Source organism: Anopheles aquasalis, chromosome 3 (assembly GCF_943734665.1).
Source record: "Anopheles aquasalis chromosome 3, idAnoAquaMG_Q_19, whole genome shotgun sequence".
Lineage (NCBI taxonomy): Eukaryota > Metazoa > Arthropoda > Insecta > Diptera > Culicidae > Anopheles > Anopheles aquasalis.
In genome coordinates this window covers 13,004,080-13,022,381 of record NC_064878.1, presented here as the reverse complement: position 1 = coordinate 13,022,381, position 18,302 = coordinate 13,004,080, and the positions used below count along the sequence as shown (strand labels likewise).

The 18,302-nt window shown below is 48.1% G+C and overlaps 2 protein-coding genes and 1 pseudogene across 5 annotated transcripts in view; 2 read left to right on the top strand and 1 right to left on the bottom strand.

Annotated features, from left to right (window-relative positions):
• Positions 1-18,302, top strand: part of LOC126576276 (peroxisome biogenesis factor 2) — a 170,745-nt gene that overhangs the window by 130,644 nt on the left and 21,799 nt on the right. The gene's annotated exons all lie outside the window — the stretch shown is intronic.
• LOC126576221 (nostrin) overlaps positions 1-18,302 on the bottom strand; it is a 46,414-nt gene that overhangs the window by 14,925 nt on the left and 13,187 nt on the right. For 2 of the 4 annotated variants that reach the window (XM_050237409.1, XM_050237407.1), the window contains one exon: positions 12,805-12,861. The exons of 1 other annotated variant lie outside the window; for it this stretch is intronic. In XM_050237409.1, coding sequence (XP_050093366.1) covers positions 12,805-12,861 — 57 coding nt within the window. Of the gene's footprint in view, positions 1-5,091; positions 5,221-12,804; positions 12,862-18,302 lie in introns of those variants that run through there. One more of the 4 variants, XM_050237406.1, reaches the window with a different exon arrangement.
• LOC126577792 (serine protease grass-like) lies at positions 4,236-11,991 on the top strand (annotated as a pseudogene).

The following is an 18,302-nucleotide window of genomic DNA, read 5'->3' as shown; positions in this document are numbered from 1 at the left end:
AAAGCTATCGTGACCAGCGGCCAGGTGGATTGAGCAAAAGGAGATTGATGTTCGGTGGGGTGGAAGCATTTCATAATGCCGCCAGCCGAGCCGCGCGCACGGCCGGCCATTGCGGTCAAATCGATCCGCACATTCCGCTCGATTGCTTCTAATAAATTCCACGCTTTTGCTGCGGATAACCAAGAGGCACGCACCTGGGGCTGCCCGAATGAAGGTGACGGCGGACGGGTCCGATCGTCAGGAAATTATGCCATCAACAGCAACAACAACGCCGGAACCAGCGGATTGCGTGGCATGAAATTTGTCACCCTAGTATCGGCGAGGGACTATTTTGGGAAGGCAGATCGGATTCGATAGCACAGAATATGGTGGCTTCATTCGCTTTAAGGAACGAGCAGGCGGAATTAAAAACAAACACATTATCGCAATCTGTCACAAGATTCCTAGTGAGCGTGAAACGATCGATGTGTGGCCATCTCATCCGGATAGATTGAAACTGTGGCCCCGTTTTTTTCTTGAACTCAACCGTAACACTCTTCGGTACTTCGCATCCGTACCAGAGGCACGATCCGTAATGAGATAGAATCTGTCTGCACATCACTCATCATCATCATCTCTTCTCTCGCAACAGCCACCAAATTCAAGAGTGTGAACACCCTGTGTCTCAGTCCCCTGTTCCCATAGAGTTTAAAAGAGAAAAAAGGGCAAAAGAAACTCATGAGAAAAACTCATTGTGGGAACTGGCTGGGCCGTCATAAACGGGACCATAAGACACGGGACACGGTCCGGTGCTGGTGTGCCCGTTCTGCCAGCCAATTCCTAACATCTGGTGTATGCGTGTGAACTCGTGAGGAAAATTGAAATTTTCTTACTGATTTGTTAGCATTTTTTAAGAAAAGGATCTGGCGTCATTCCGCGTCCAATGGAGGGACACTTTCTTGGCGCTCCTTTTTGGCAATCATCGTTGCTGCCATTAAGAGATGACGCTCGATTTGTTCGTTGCCAGAGTGGTGGAAGGAAGTGGAAAACTCATTTAACTCATCGGGGGTCTGCAGCATCTTAAACAACACGCAAGCGTAACCTCATTACGTTCCCGATCTGCTCGAGTGCGTACCGCGGAAATGGCGGTTTCGCAAAGCAAAAAGGTTTCGCCGCGCCGCGGAAAAGGTCAATATTTGGGAGGAGGAGGTGGCCATCGCATAATGTTTATTTTGGCTAGTTTATGCAGAACTGTCCGCCAGTGAAAGCCGCGCTGTGGCCAGACCACACCCAGAGCTGTAGCACCGGATTTTTGAGCGGCTAGCTGGCCATTTCCATGCCTCCATCCTAAGCTAAGGTGGCTCGCGGTGTGGCGCACCTGCTTCACCCACCTGGTCATCATTTTCAGCTCATCCGCCCCTCGGGTAAAATGGTAAACCTTGACCGGTGCTTTAAATCCCCTCCCTCCGCCGGTGGTTAGAGAGTTTGACCTCGAAAAAGCGATCTTACTATTAATAGAGAAGCTGGTACGATCGACGCCCTCACCTGATGGGTCCGTGTTCGGGGCAGCAAGTGATCGAAAGGCGAGCCAGCGTACGATGATTAATAATTCAAACCGTGATCGCACGATGAGTGCGCGCGATCCGGCCCGGGATCGACAGGTTGATGATTTCGGGGCTCTCGCAGCTCTCCCCAGTCCGAGCACCGAAATCAAAAGGTGTGGTCCCGCTCTGGGCCAAAAAAGGGCAGACCAATGGTGCCGCGGGTGCTGCTGCTTCGCTCCGTAAATGGAAAGCATCAAAAAGGCATCAACGGACGATGGTGGCCAGAAGAATCGATTCGATGTGATAATGATAGGCTGGCGGAATAGTAATTAGCTGTAAAGGAAGAGCGAGAGAGACGCCCAAAGGCTGGGGGGAATAGAGCTAAGCGTTTCCCGATTCCATCCCGTCATCATCATCATCATCATCATAATGGGTTCGGTATTGGTACTGGCGTCGGTCTAGTAGAATTGGAATCGGTTTCGCTTCTGCCGGTGCTGGTGCTCAGGGTCTAGAATCCAATCCGCCCCCCGGGGGGGTGGCGAGCTGGCGCCCTTTTCCTCCACATCTCGAGGCCACTCCGTAATGATGCACATCCGGGAAATGGTGGCCGGTGAAGAAGGAGAATCGAAACACAAACAAGACGCGAGACGATGGAAGATCGCTTCGGTTCCTTTTCCAATTCTGGCGATGCCTTCCGATATTCATATATTGATTTGATGAGGAAATCAACAAACGGGCTTAAATGGGTTTCTGATGTAGGTTTCCTCCCCATGAAGCCAGAGTTCCTTTTCGCTCTCCCACGGGCGCGCACGATCGTTGGCTGACATAATTTTGTTTTGGGGAATCGAGGCGGAAAAGCTCAACTTTCCCTAAATGTTGCTCTGTTGCTGGTGATCACACCAGACTGTCTTGACCCCGTTTTTGTCATGTAAGAGAATGCACAAACCTTGCGAACGAGAGGCTAAACGATGCATGCAGCCTCACACGACGTCCAGCGAAGGGGCCACCAAGCATACCAAGAATGATGCCATTTGTCACGAACAATCGCTACAACTTTAACGCCCATTAGCAACGGTTATCTCGTTCGTTTGGTTCGATCTTCAGTTTAGTTCACCCACGGAGCGGGGTGAGAACCTACAGCGCCTAGTCTAGGCCCCCGGGTACCCACACGGTACCGTTGGGAAAATCTGGAAAAACAATTTCCGCTCAAGAACAAGGGAGATCGCGTAGATCGCGTTGCTTGCTGGCTTGCCAAAAAACCGAAAACAACGAACATCAAAAAAGGTTTCGCACAACGGGCTGGATAATTGCTTTATTCCAACCGGAACCGAGTCACGTGCACGTCAGCTCAGGCCCTGGTCTCATCCCTCCGCTCTGGTGGTTAATCGAAACCAATTTAACCGAACATTGGACTCCGGACCCCACTCCGCTTGGACGAGAGGGATTAGCTACGCTGGCCCTGCTGACTTGATGGCTCGATGGTTCTAATCCCGTAGCGACCGTAGCTGATACGGGTAACAGGTTTAAGACGTGCTCGGTCCGGTCCCAACGAATGGTGCGTTACATCCAAATTCACCGACCACCGGCACCACTGGCCAGCCGGCTATGTAATCCCACTTTTTCTGGGGAGCTATGGATTCGATTAGCTAGAAAAACCAGCAGCTTAGCATTCTTAGCGGCTGGCAATCACTGGCCATGGAATCCAGTTACCATCGAAGTAGGCTGTGTCGCGGAAGGAAGCATTTTGTTAAAAAAGCGGGAAGGCATTCTGGGACCACGGTTGCTGCGACAGTTTTATCGCAGCGAAAACTCCCTTGGCCCTTGTCCACTACACTACCACATTAATTAACCGACATGAGAACCAACAACCTGTCACAATGATTTGCAAGCCAGGTAAACGAGGGCACAGAGATGACACGTTGATTAGATCATCGCCCGGTAGAATGTAACGCTAATAACACCTCTTCAGTAAGATCACCTTATCTCGCACGTACCCTCACACCAATATGATCGCTCTAGCTGATGCTCTGTGCCTGTGTCTGTGTGAAGGTCCTGGCATCCGGAGAGTCCATCATGGGACAAGGTGCCCTTTCCGACGACACCGAGAACGGAACCGCACTCGTTCCTTTCGAACTCATCAACGTAATGGGGTCACGTTTTCCCATGAAATTTGCCATCCGGTCGCTAATCAAAAGCGATGCTGCACGTTGCCTTCCTGTGTCCCCCAAAACATACAGCGAGATGGATGTTTTTCGATAAAAAAAACAACGCGACCATGGCGTTTCCAGAAGTCTGGCGCTCGATTCGTGTGTCGTTGTGTGTCCCCGTGTGTCCCCGTGACGCACAGACAGCCCCGGTGCTCTGTGAGATCGCGGCCGCAGAGGCAAATTAAATTATTACACCGATCTGGTGTCCGGTGCGGACTGTAGATAAGACCGACCCCGGACCGTCCCGGGCTGTTATTTGCTTTTTTCGGCACGGTGCGTCAGTGTGCTCGCGATAGTGGGCGCTCGTACGCTGGAATATGCAGAACACAAAAAAAAAAAAACAACGGGAAGGATATACTGAGGGGCACTGGCACTGGCACGTCACTTGTGATCGCTTAATTTACACTGGGAACCGAGAACGCACGCACGTTCTTGCCCTTTCCTAACGGATTTGCCACCGACCGATGGTTAAAACGGACCGACCGTAAACAGAGGAAATCGAAGAATGAAGAACGAACCGCACGCATACCCATCGGCTGGTGGTTTGAAGACCGAGTTCCCGGTGTGTATGCGCGTACCCATCATCGCACGATCGTACGGATGCGTTACAGCCGGTACGGAGAGCATCCTAAACCGGTACCGGTTCTGTATCAGCACCGCGAGGGAGTTAGAATACCAGCCCAGGGGCCCAGGGGAGGGAACACAGACAGACACACGCGTGTAGGCCACACGAACGATGCGTTACTACTGCGAATAGCGTGTTACGTAAGAGAGGGTACTACGCTCGGTTGCTGTCACCGATGCCGTCGTCTGCACGTTTTAATCCAATTTCGGGCTTCTCGCACAGCTTGGTCAGTGGCTAGTAAAGCCCAGAGAGGTGAGTTGTAGGTGTGCTTTGCACCATTTACAACACTAGTGAAAGGGGTTCTGCAATCGCCACCAAGTCACCGGGCGTCTTATCCCTTCTCCAGTGACAATCAGCCGCTTGCTAATTCCACCGTCTTACGGATCAGGCCAGTTACGATGGTTTAAGCTGGTTTGCTGCTTTAAGAACTGCACCGCTAGTCACCACCAACACCTCTCTGGAGTGACCACCCCAGTTGATGGTCGCACGTTTGTTTCACATTTTCACCCGGAAAAGAACACTCTCTCTCTCTCTCTCTCTCTCTCTTTCTTCGTGGTTGGAAAATGAGGAGGGAAAACAGTAAACACACTGCACAACAACAAGAACCGGGGACGAAACTGTTGACGATAACGGTACCGAATGGTTTCCCTTCGTTTCGTTCTTAGTTGATGTGCCTCACGTGAGAGACACTAAGAACGATCGCACCGCAACGTTTTCACTGGGAGTGTTATCATACCAGGTCATATCCACTAAACAAACAGCGCACCACAGCTCGCCAGTCACCAACGGGTTTGAGTGGTGCTTCGCTCTCCACAAAACACGATGCTGGTTGTTGGCCGGCCAGCCGAAAATCTGAAACTGTCGGTCACAACCGATTCGTGGTGTGTCGGTGGCCCTCCCCATTTCGGACCGCGAGCGAGCCGCAAGTTTTATCTACGTAAAAATCTGCTCCACAGGCGCAGAGAGCGAAACAGTAAGAGAGAGAGAGAGAGAGAGAGAGAGAGGCGGCCATGTCCTCCCCCCTTTGAGTGTTGGATACCGCTTGTCGAATTTTTTGGATAACTAAACCGAAATTCACGGCAGCGGCGGCAGCGGCGGCGGCCAAGTTTGTGTCTCTCCCGCACGATCGCGCGCTCTCTCTCTCTCTCTCTCTCTCTCTCTCTCTCTCTCGCAAAGCGCTGGTCGGTAGAGGGAGGAATGATGAGGGTTGATGATGATTTAATTAAAAGAGGAAGATCTCCAGCTCCAGGCCTCCAGGCCAGGCCGAGAAATGGGGCAACATAGGCAACACAACACCTTCAACCGGGTACAGGCATCGGCACCGAAATCGGGATCAATGTGGAGTGCGCGATTCGCTTATTCGCAATACGTGAATCCATTAGCATCAGTGGCGCCAGCGCACGTTGGTCCCGTTCAATGGTGGCCTCGAGGGGAGAGGATCATAATGGAGGTGCTTTATTGCACAAATGTTCATTACACGCTTTGATTGTCTGCCCCTTGTGGACTACCTCAACTCAAATGAACGCAGCTATTGTTGTTCCAGAGCTTGCAGGAGACTCTCTAAAGACTCACGATCGCGTAATGTGATTTTGCTAAAATGACGCGACGACGCCGGTACAAGGTTAGCCCCCCCCCCCCATAAATCATCAGGATCTATTTTTAGGAAACATTAACTACGAGACTTTCCATCATTTACGCACCCAAAAGACTGCGTACAGTTTTGCGGGCGCGCGGTAATTGTAAATATTTTCACGAACGAAAGACGAATCGTAAACAAACGTGCTCGTGAGGTGATGCAATCGGCAGGAAGGAAGATCAGCGTTTCTAACCCAGCTGGTCACCGGCCTTCTGAAAATATGGACCGAAATAAAGGGCACATGATTTTCCCTTTTTCGATCGCGATCGATACCTGAAAATGAAATAAAGTGCAAGGTAAAAATCGAATTTCCTGCGCGCAGTACTTTACGGTGCGACCTCATTTCAACGAATCCACTTTTGATTTTCTCGGCGACGGTGACGATGGAAAATTGTTTACCTTTCTCCGCGGTGTGTATTTCCATTTCAAATGGAAGCCTCACTCGGAAGTCTCCAGATGAGCTCGGCATCATCTTCATCCTCATCATCATCATCATCATCATGAACTATCGGCATCGGTGTAATGATAGATTTTTTCTTCGTCTTATCCGTCCGGCGGGGGCTTGTATCTGTGTACGGAGTGGAAAGTCACTTTTCATCGACTAAAGGATGCGGAACGCGCTACGTGAGTACGTTACATGCGTCCGGATCTTTGTATTTGGTCTCGCCTCGCGCGGCTTTCGAATCGAGAGTGCCGAAGCGCCAAAAACGGAAATTGATTCCAAATCGATCGGATCGATGCACATGCTACGGATTGAATGAAGATATCTCTCTTATCCCCCGCCAAGCCCCCGGGTACTTTCTCTCGAGCACAAAATTCGTGCGCGTCGTGTGCGATAGATCTAATTACTCTATTCTGCGATCGTCGCGTGGCACCGTTAGTGTGTCGGTGGTTAGTGTGATTCCCACGGCCCCAAAAAGCGCGCATCTAGTCGGTGCCAGAAGGACTTTAAACCGTAATGGTTCAAACTCCGAGTGTGTGACAAATCGGCGCTAATCTAATTTTAACCTTATTCGTCGTCTGTCGCCGAACATGTCCGGAGGGGGGGCAAGCAACGCAACGCAACGTGTACCCCCGATGCAAGCGCCTTTCTTGAGGGGTTCTTTCCCTCTACTCGACGGTCGCGCTGGTAGTAAATGCGTTAAGCGGTGGTTTCGGCGGGGTCGCACAATTCGTTACACTCGGCCCCTTCAAGGGCATCTAAATGTAATCGATTTTTCCGGCACCGCGACCTACACAGCGTCGTCGGCCACATGACGGACCAACGGGACTACTGTTTTCCTCCTCTGCTTTCGTTGCTGTTCTTTGCAGAAAAATGTCACGTTTGTAGCAGCTTGCTGCGTGGTGGATTTAAATTTAAACAATTCGCATCTAATCTCCCGCATCGCGTTTGCTCGATGCACGCTGATCGACCGTAAATGGCAGTTAATTGAGTGTTTATTGTCATGCTTAGCGTTGCGTTGATGGCCAATGGAAGCCGTACATTCGAAATGTTGTGTCCACCGGGCCTTGTAAGAAATGTCTTTAAATTGCGATCGGCCGTAAAATCAAATCGTGTTGGTATTGGCCGAACGTAGCCGCTGCGATCGCTAATGTGGTTCACTAATGCAGACTGCTAACTTTCCAACTTTTAAGGGTAAAACAAAAGTGTCAGGAACAAAATATTTATTGTATGCTGAATGGTTCCATCCGTAATCAGAAGAATGGATAGATAGATAAAATAGATAAATGAAAATGAGAGCACATCGCATTGAAATGCACTTAAAAATACATTTAAAAAATAATTTAACAAATAAACTAGAGTGAGCTAAACTAAATGATCTGAAACATAGTTAAAAAAGAATTAAATTTATTCCAAAACTGTTAAAGCACAACGATACATCAGGAAACATCAACCAACTTGCCAAACACGTGTTGCAGCAACGGATTTCGGCAACGGAAAGGGAGGGAGTTCAAAATTTGGCGCGCATAAAGCGCCATCTAGCGACAAACGTTAAGAACTAGAGCCGGGTTTTTTTTGGGGATTTTTGAATTGGGCGTTAAACATGATTTCCCCCCCCCCCTTGCTCCACCGATTTTACCCCTTGCTGATCGATAGTGAATTATTGATATAATACATTGTGATTGAACATATATATGTTGCAGTATACATTTTAAATAGGTAAGCAACTATTTTCAGATTTTACCCGCAATCCGTCGTTAGGCGATTATTGCCGTTAAGCCGGCGATACATGAAGCGTAAACTCTCGTATAAACTCAGAATGTAATGCCAAAAAGTTTACGCTTCGTGTGGCAGGCATAATCGCATAAAAGTTTATACCGAAAAGTCAACTGCAATTACATTCGTGCACCTGCAATTACACTATGCTATTACATCAATTACACGTGTTTTGGGCCACAAAAAATATAAATCGACGAGATAAGTTGATTTCTGAACATCTTCTTTAATATTTTAAGATGTTTTTACTGTATATTAGCGATTGTAGAACATTGAATCCATCATAACGCTACGCTTCATGTTGGTGCTGTGTTTACGCTTGCTTTTACGCTCGGATTTACGCTCCGCGGGCCTATAATCTTTTTGACATAAGTATAATCTTTTTGGCATTACACTCTGAGTTTATACGAGAGTTTACGCTTCGTGTATTCCTACCTTTAAACTATTTTAAGTAAAGTTGTAAAAAGTAACCTTCGTAAACTATCACACACCTTTCTGACCCACCTGTAACGAAGATATTTAGCCAGCAAACCTTTAACGAGCCTGAGAATCGCTCCCAACATCTTGTGACTCATTTTTCCCCGGCCACTAATTACACCGCAAACAGCATGACCACCGCGGTGCACGCTTCGTGGAAAGACCAGATTCAGTGATGAGTAATGCCTCATTTTACACCAAACCCATTACTTTCGGAAAAGAATTTCCGGAACAAAAACTAATAAGTGTGCAACGAATTCAACTAAGCAAACACCGGATACCGGTGGTTAGCGTTCCGGACGGAAACTCATTTTCTCTCCACGACTCCGCTTGTCAATCGTTGAGCTTGGTGGCAAATTAATAAGAACACGATCGACGTTGCGTAGGATTTATTTACGCCCGGATGTGTTTAAATAGAACACAAGCACCAGCAACGAAGTCACTTCGGTTTCTCTCATCGTTAATTCTACGCAAACAAGGCCTTACACCGCCGTGGCTTTACTGCGCCAATGCTAATGAAGCCCGTGAACGGTCCACTTCGCCCAGGATTGAGCGCAGGAACACCAACCACTTTTCTTAGTTGCCTCTTTCTCGGTCATCCGCTATCCTTCTTCTTTAACTGGTGTGTTGGCGCGAACGTGGCGGCATCTTGACCTAATTGTCCAGCGACAAAATGGCCAGCCACGGTGCCAAGGTATAATGCCAGCCAGGCTGCGTACACACGAGCCCCATGATCGAGCACAGTTGGGGGTTTTGTTTGGTTTGCATTTTCGCATCCTTTCGCCTATACCTCACGGATCACACCACGATCGATCGATCGATCAAGAGTCCTTCATAATTAGGCAGTAAAGCGGAGCGTTCGAGAAGGCGATCGACCAAACATGATCGACAACATCGCGATCACCTCGTCCGTCTGTCCATGTGGCGGTCCATCCACATCATCACTTCCGTGGGAAACTGTCGCCGATCGCGCATCGTACTCACGCACGCCACGCACAGAGCGAAAGTGCGGCCACCGCGTGCACTCTCCGTTTCATTCCCTTCAGGGCGATGCTTTCTCATTCGATGGCGACGCTAGGTACGGCGGGGCCCCTTGGCGATTATCGCGCTCCGCGAAAGAAAGCAAAAACAATGGATCACGGTCGGGTGTGGTCGCCGGTGGCCAACGGCGGTGTAAGACCTTCAACTTTGATCAGCGCGCAGCTCGACACACGATCGCACGATCTCGCGGCAGGGCAGCGCACCGTTACATAAAAGGGTGGCGTTTACCCGTCAACCCCCCAGCTTGTGCGAGCTCTCCAAACTGACGGACCTCGGACGGACCTGTTGGCTGCCAAAAGGGCTCGCCGTTGCAATGCCAGTCGCCCGCCGCTGCAATTATGCAACAAACAATGAACTTATTTGTACCGAGCCCAGTGCTCAGTCAGGCCGCCATTGGCCGCAGCTCAATGCATTCCGGTTGGCCCGAAACAACGCGTTGCGTGCCGTACGCGCTCGCTAATGTGAGGGCGGGTGCTTTGGTTCGGTTCCCTGGCTAGTTTGTGATGATGGCACACCGTGTGCCTGGTTCCTGGTTATTCTTTTGCTGAGATGATGAGCGATGTGAGAAAAAAGTGGTTAGCGGATGGGGCTTGGGCGAATGGCCACTTATCCGCTGTGAACGATCTTCAGCTGCAGCAACCGTTCGCTGCACTCGTCGCGGCAATCACATAATTGCCATTATCACCCAGAGCTGAGCTTACGCTTACGAGCTAAATGCTTATCATAATCAGCATGGCTTTCGTGTTTTACGTATTTTCTTTTCTTCTCCTTATGATGCGGAAGTCACGCTCTAACACGAGTGTTTCATCGGTAATATTATTGATGTCATTTTCACAAAAAGGATCCTTTAACACACTTCTAACGCACGAGTTCTGCGTTCAGAAAAATCATCCTTTCCCTAGTGATTGTCGTGCACGTATGCAGCCTGTTGTCTCGTAAGTAACCGTAGCTTTGTAAACCCGTCTTACCAAGTGTGAGCAGTAGAATGACGACGACGACTTTCTATGTCAACAACGATTCACGACAGAAAACGATCCCGCCTGCACTACACCTGTTCGTAAGGCAGGATTCTGTGTCCCAATCGAACGGTGTCGGAACATCACCGCCATTGTGAAGTCACCTACACCGCCTAGGAGGGGCATCCATAATTATATAAATCGTGCTGGCTGCACTCTGGCCGGTGTGGAACGTAGTATCTGCTGTCAGCCAACGGAAACCGTCCCTCGACCTTCTGTGTCTAAATCAAAAAATAGCGTGGGGCAATACATCGGAACCATTCGAGTACCCGTGGATGATGGTGCTGCGGTACTTGAAGGATGCTGTTTTGGAGGATAAATGCGGAGGATCGCTGATCAACAATCGATATGTTCTGACGGCCGCGCATTGCGTGAAAACAGGAGCCGATGTTTAGCTGTAAGTTGGCTAAATATCATGATTCATCGTAGCATGAAACATAGTTGTATGATTTTATTTGATACAGTCATACCATCAACCGGTAACTTACTAGCATAGAATTGAACATAGAATGATCAAACATCTCTTGTATTTTTCTCGATCTTTTACAACAGAGTTAGCGTTCGGCTTGGTGAACATGACAAGAGCAAACAGATTGATTGTATCGTTTATAGCAATAATCAAACAGTCTGTGCCGATCCACCAATAGATGTAGCCATAGCATCAACGGTCGTTCATCATGAGTACAACAAGCAGACTAAGCACGCACACGACATAGCCTTGATCCGAATGGCGCGAGAAGTCACATACAGTGGTAAGGGAATAGCGTCTACAAAGTCCAGAAAATGACGCCATGCTCATTCCAACAAAATTTGATTTCCATTCAATTTTCAGATTCTATCAATCCCATTTGCTTACCGGTCGCAAAGGATCTTCGGAATCAGGTTCCACCGAGGTATATTGTGACCGGCTGGGGTATGACGGAGAATGGAACGGTTTCCGACGTTTTAATGCAGGCAATACTAGATCCGATATCTCCATCGGACTGCACACAAACATTCAACAATACTTTTAGGTATAATTTTTTGGAGGACTATCAACTCTGTGCTGGTGGGAAAAACCGTGTAGACACGTGCAGCGGTGATTCGGGAGGTCCATTGGGTTTCCAAATGCGACAAGCAGATGCACAATTTGTTCAGTATGGAATTGTATCGGCCGGTATCGAATCTTGCGGTGAGTTGAGTGTACCGGGACTATATACGGATGTTTCTAGCCATATGGATTGGATAGTAGAGAACATACATCCCTAATCATCACCATTCGGCTGTGATGGTTTCCATAAAATTGTGTAACACCCCATGTCAATCTATTCATATAATCGCATCATACAAAGAGACATGGTCTAGCCAAATATATAATAAAATGTACCTATCTTTACTCGTGAGGCTTGTGTTTCTACTCTTAAATCATTTAAATTATATATTAACACCACCGAATTAGCTGTAACATTGTTTGACAATAAGGTAATAGGTAGCTTGTTGCTCAACTAGAACCAGAGAAAACTCAATGGGAATGTTTTAAGCAGCTTCAACGTTGGTTCTTTCTACGATTGTCTCTTTGGTTCTCCTCTAGAACAATAATTACTCAACTAACCAGAGTCACAAACATCGATCATAAGGGCAACAAGCTACCGAACACGTGAAATGCTGCACAACCACAAACGCCCGCTGGGCATTCGTTCTAGAATATCAAAACCACAAACGCGGTCGCTACAGTGACGAGTAATGCGAGTTAATGATCAGCGACCTTCCCACTCGCGAGGGAGAGGTAGCGCACAATATATGCGCGATAAATAAACTAACCGAACACTCGTTTTACTCCACACCAACCCGGGGGCCGATGCGGAATGAATGTAACGTGAGCGCGCCCAGTAGAACATAAAAACTAGAGCATCACGATGGGAAAACCCTCGCAAAATGAACAGCTCAATATCGGGCTGGGGAACGCCTTGAGGGGAGGTTGTGATTAGAACGACTAGAACAAGCCCATACATACATACATACACGCCAATACGCACCGTGGTGATGATGAAATAATCGTTAGCGACATGAAGTGGAACTTACCTTGGTCGACACGCTGATCGGTAGCAGATTCAGCATCGATTCGGATCGTGATATCACCTTGGATGATGGAGATGACGATGACGGCGCAATGTGACGAATGAAAAATCATGGAAAAAGAACGAAAAACACAGAAAGAGAGAGAGAGGGTGAAACATACAAAATGGAAAACATTGAGTGCTCATGCTATGTTGGAAATGCGGTGACAATAGGGCGATAGGGCGGTTCTAAGGGTACAACAAACTGCTACAGAATGTGCGAAGGGTTAACTGTGTTGACACTCGATGGCGAGCGCACTCCCACCGCGAACACATTCGAGACTGGAGCACATTTCGAGAGTGACAGCGAGTGAGTAGACGAACGAGCTCGGTAGATATCTACTACCACCGTGACACGGGACTTATCGCGGAAGGCTACAATCGCCGCCATGACCTATACTCCTGTTGCGCAATGATAACGATGCACTTGCTGGTGCTGGGGTTGTGTCATTATGGAAGCACAATGCAGCGTCAGTGACAAGGAAAGGGAGCGATCGAGTATGCAGTATCGAGTCACAAGTGAGTTCGGCATTTATGAGTTTGTGAGCGTGTTAAGAAGATGATGATGAAGATGAGAGATTGTTGAATGGTTAATTAACGAGGTTTCATAAAAGGTAGTTAATCACTAAATGATACTAAATTGTAAGGCAAAAGAATTTACAACATTAAAACCATCTTAGTTTTAATATATCACATCACGTATTGTAACGCAACTTCAAGGTAGTTTAAACTTATTTAACTAAACACTAATACAACAAAAAATGAAAAATAGAAAAATATAACATAAGGAAACATAATGAAAATACGTCCAACTGCTCCAATAATAATAGTAATAGGGAGCACAGGGTATTTCAAAACAAAACAAGGGACAATTCAATGACAAAGTACACTTTTCGTGCCTTTCCCATGCGAAGAATGGACTTATGTTGAGCGAGTTGGATTTTCTTACACATCAGTGCGGGCACATTAGAAAGGGGAAACCGCCATTTGATAATACCAAACTGCCAGCGAGTGTACTTTCAACCAAAAACTCCGGAAGCGGACTATGCACTATGCCGCCCCGGGGACTGGGCAAAGGCAAGGTTGGGTAATACAATCACGTCCCTTACAATCACCACCCTGGGCACCACCCACCCCTGGAGCCAGATGCGGATGCGGATGAATGATTCCGAATTCTATGCCATTTTGCAGCCTTCTCTTCTTGTTTTCGCACGATCGGAGCGGTACCGCGCTGTGGCCAGCAAAACCCAGTTGTAGGAAATGCATGGCCACAGCACATCCAGATGGTTGGCGCACAGCCTCGTGGCCACCGAATGTAGCAAAGTGGGCCACATCGATTGAGGAACGAAACCAAACCGGAGATCTGGTGGAGGACGTGACCGAATGGGGCGATTATCGAAATTATCAATCCATCAAAGTGTTTCCCGTGGTGTGCCGGAGGTGGTACTCATCGTCCCGCGTACTGCGGGCAAGTGGAGATAGTGGAAGAGCAGCAATAGAAGTACCGCAGCCAACCATAACATTGAATCCGATATCATGCGCGAGGCAGAGTGAAGAAGAAAAGCAATTAAATGCATGATAATGCAGACGCGATTGACAAGAGAGAAGCATCGAGCAGCAGCATGTTATCGCGATCCAGATGGGTGCCGAGATGCTGCACAACTCTGCGACATAACTCTATCGAAAACGCTCTGATAACGTGTGTTGCAGGGAAAATGACAATAGAAATTGACGCGGGCATCGGTGTCGCTGATTTGCCAACACCAAATGCACTATTCGGGGAGGGCGTGAGGAGAGAGAGAAAGGGGGACTGACAAGAAGTGGAGAAAGCAGAGCTCCACCCTCCCGAAAGGAGCACAATTGAAACTCGCAGCTCGCAGTGCCCGCAGTGTTCGGTTACGTGTTGTGGTGCTGCATACCAAATGCAGAACGCTCTCGCCCCGGTCTGGGAAGCACTCCGGGGCCGTGGTGCAACGCATTTCACAGCGCTGAAAACGCACTCCTGCCAGTCGATCCCTTTTCGATACACCTGGCCAGCTGGCTGGATGGCACGCACTCCGTGATTCACGAACCGAATCCAACAATTAATTCATTTGCATATGCCCATCACTCCTTTTGCTGCGTGATGATCGTGTTGTGGTGGAATTCGTGAGTGTGCTTCAAGATGGATGGAGTTTTCTTCTCGCTTTTCCAACCAGACAGTCCTTTCCTACATTCCTTTGGCTCGGGATCGAACAACTATGTGGATCATTTGCCATGGAAAATCAGGAGAAGCAGAGAAAGGTAATGAGGTTTTTGATTCACTTGCGGAAGAGCACACGTGGAGCAACACGGGGTTTAGGTAACGTTTCATACGTGTTTGTTATGATGTCATAATGATGAGCAGAGTTCAACAGGGCATCCTGCATTCATTGGACTGACGTATTTGAAAGAGGAAGCAAAGTTATCTCCTGCAAGGCTGCTCAAAGATGCAAGCAATCTGCACTCCTCTTTGAGAGTGTGCGAGTCTTAAGATGCATGGCATGGATCCATTAAGAACTGACAAAAAGAGGTTGGCATTAGCTAGCTAGCGTCGTTAAGATGAAAGAAATATTCTTTCAGAAACAGTTTGAATGTTAAAAAAGAAAGATACTATTGTAACCGTGCTTTTAAAATAAGATTCAACAAATCCCCAAATCCCCGCTACTGAAATTTACTTAACTTTCGCCATCTTTGCGTACCAGGAGCTTCTCATTGATCGTTCTTACTTAGAAACAGCATTACCAGCGGAAGTGAATGCAAGTTTCATTGTTAGCAATTGAAAACATCACTTCTCTACGATTAAAACGGAATCATAACCGATACCAAGTGTGCTCCAGCGCCTCTTCCTATACTCACCTCGATCATAAACGACGAGAAGTGGGCGATCGGGTACGGAAACGGCAGCCAGCGCAACCCCGAAATAATGTTAATTGATCTACTCCACTCGAAGGTTGTTATCGATCGAGCTAGTGCGAGCTGGGGAAGCTTGGGAAACTCTCAACTCGTAACGCTCTGCAGGCGCTACATGAAATATGGCTGCCGTCATCATCAGCATCCGCCTTCGGCACTGCGCCGAGGGTCTTTCCCGTGAGTCGGAAGTCGGATTTGATGTAGCTTTATTGTTGTAACGAGGTAGTCCTCCCCCCGGCCCTCGAGGGCATACCGGTGCCACCCGCGCAGCAGCGCAGCATCTAATGATATAATTACTTCGTTGAAACCCAGATATATGCTCGAAACGAATGCGCGGTGCGATAAAGGCAACGGAGGGCACCACATTTCTTCACCCAATCATCTGGCGACTTTACAGACCACTAGCCGCACAAAGGGACGCCACACTGTCCGATAAGTTGCTTCAGAGTTGACCAGTCTTGCAATGAGCACCCTGCGGCCTGGGGGTCGGTACCACGCAACCTCTCGATTGCAGCATTTATAGCCCATGCTTGGCACCCACTTGCTGGGCTATGGGTTGTAAAATGAAGTGAAGAGTGAAATTGTTTGTTTATACGTCGACAGCTAGTGGAGCGCCGTTTGAGGCACTACGAGTCGAGTATTGTTCGTGGGTTCGTCACTCGCGATGAAGTCTTTCGAATTAACGAATGCGAGACCTAAGCGAGGACGACGCGGTGGCCACCGTGAACCATAAATATGGTTTCAATTTATATAACAATGATAATTAGGTTGGATAGGAGTGCGCGAGATGCTCCTTGGAATTATGATGTCGTTTCTTGATCCGTGACAGTGATCTTTGACTCACACAACCGTGCACCTACACGAAAGCGAGAGATCTATCGCGAGAAATATCAATCAATCAATCACCGAAACGTCATCATCTTGCTGTTTTGTTAACGATACTCTTGTCGGTTGACTAATTTTGCTCTTTTGGTGATTTTTTTTCGAGGTGCGGATACCTTTTTTATATTAAATTTAGTGATACATTGGATTCATTATGAAGACTCGATGATCTTCCTCCTGGTGGGTTGTCTTCAGACAGGAAGCAATGCTGTCTCCAGATGTTGCCTTTTAAGGCACGTAAGGGGCGGGATCGCGAAAAAGTTCGCATTTCGGACGCACAGCAGTTACGTGCCTCGTTGCGTGCCACATTCTCTGGTAAGCAATTGAGGACATTTTGAAATGATCCATCGCATTAAATGGCTACCGAAATTGGTTCATAACCTGCCACAAAATGCGCTTTATGACTTTTTCCTCAATCCCCGAGAAGAAATTGAAAGAGAAAGGGGCCATGTAGATGAAGTGTAATAGTGCTTCTGCATCATCTTCATCGCCATCATCATCATCTGCAGCAAGATCGCCTATCGTCACCGCCACCATTTGCGAAGGTAAGCGAAACATAAAGCAAAGCACAGATGAAAGCTGAAACCGACCCATCAAACTAGGGCATCCATATTTAGCGCCAGTGGCAAACCACGGCACCGCACCGGAGTGCCACATCTGCAACAGCAAGCAACGCCCAAAACTGCTGACTCGTAATTTATGAAAAATGATCCATCATCTAGCCAGGGGAAGGAAGCTCAACGTCTTCGACTGTGTGGTTGATTTACGATACGGGCTTCCTTTTCGATGGCACTCTGGTGGTCCTCTGGTGTGTATAGCCGAACACCACGAAACACTGCCGGTGACCTTCATGTAAAATTCATTAGCCAAATTGCTGCCGAAGGCGCGTAACCTCTCGTGGCCGGTCGGATCGCATACTGCAGGCGCTCTAGACGCTCTAGGGCCCGCCACAAAACAAGGTGCGTGGTCAGCTATTGTTTACTGCGAGTGCTGTATAGAATGCTTGCAGTCAGTGAACTGTACCACTGAAGAGCCATGGTGCTGAGGGCCATAAACTTTGAAAGTGTCCTCGAGAAGCGTTTGAACTGCGCCCAGAAACCCACCAAGAAATGGGGCTCGCTTTTACGTATGATTGTTGGTGGAAATGGAGCTCTCTCTCTCGCTGTGTAACTGTCACCAGCTCGCTAGCTCACTGACTGGAACCATCACTAATCACGCAAAGACAATCTCTGTCGCTGGAATCCAATCTCTTTATCTTTCGCCCTTATAGACGTGCTGATTGATGCTCTCCTTTCCGTCAACGCAATTATTAATTTCCTTTTCGATTACTAATGCGCCACGTTACGATCTATTGCCGCCAGTCTTCGTGGTTCACTTGTCGTGCGCGATAAGGCATTATCTCTACGAAATCTGTCGCCTTTTTGGCTTCTTTTATGGCCGCGGTTAAATACGTTCTCACGTGTCGTGCGCCTGGACTGGGTCACTTTCTTCCGCCCAAAAAAAAAACAACAACAAAACCAAGAGATAAAGCAATAAAGGGCCCAACGATAGCATCGGTGCGTGCATCGTCAATCTTGCGTTGCGGACGGATTTTTAATATTTTCCGTTCCGTTTTTTTCCGTCCGCTAGAAACTGGAACTCCAACGTTAT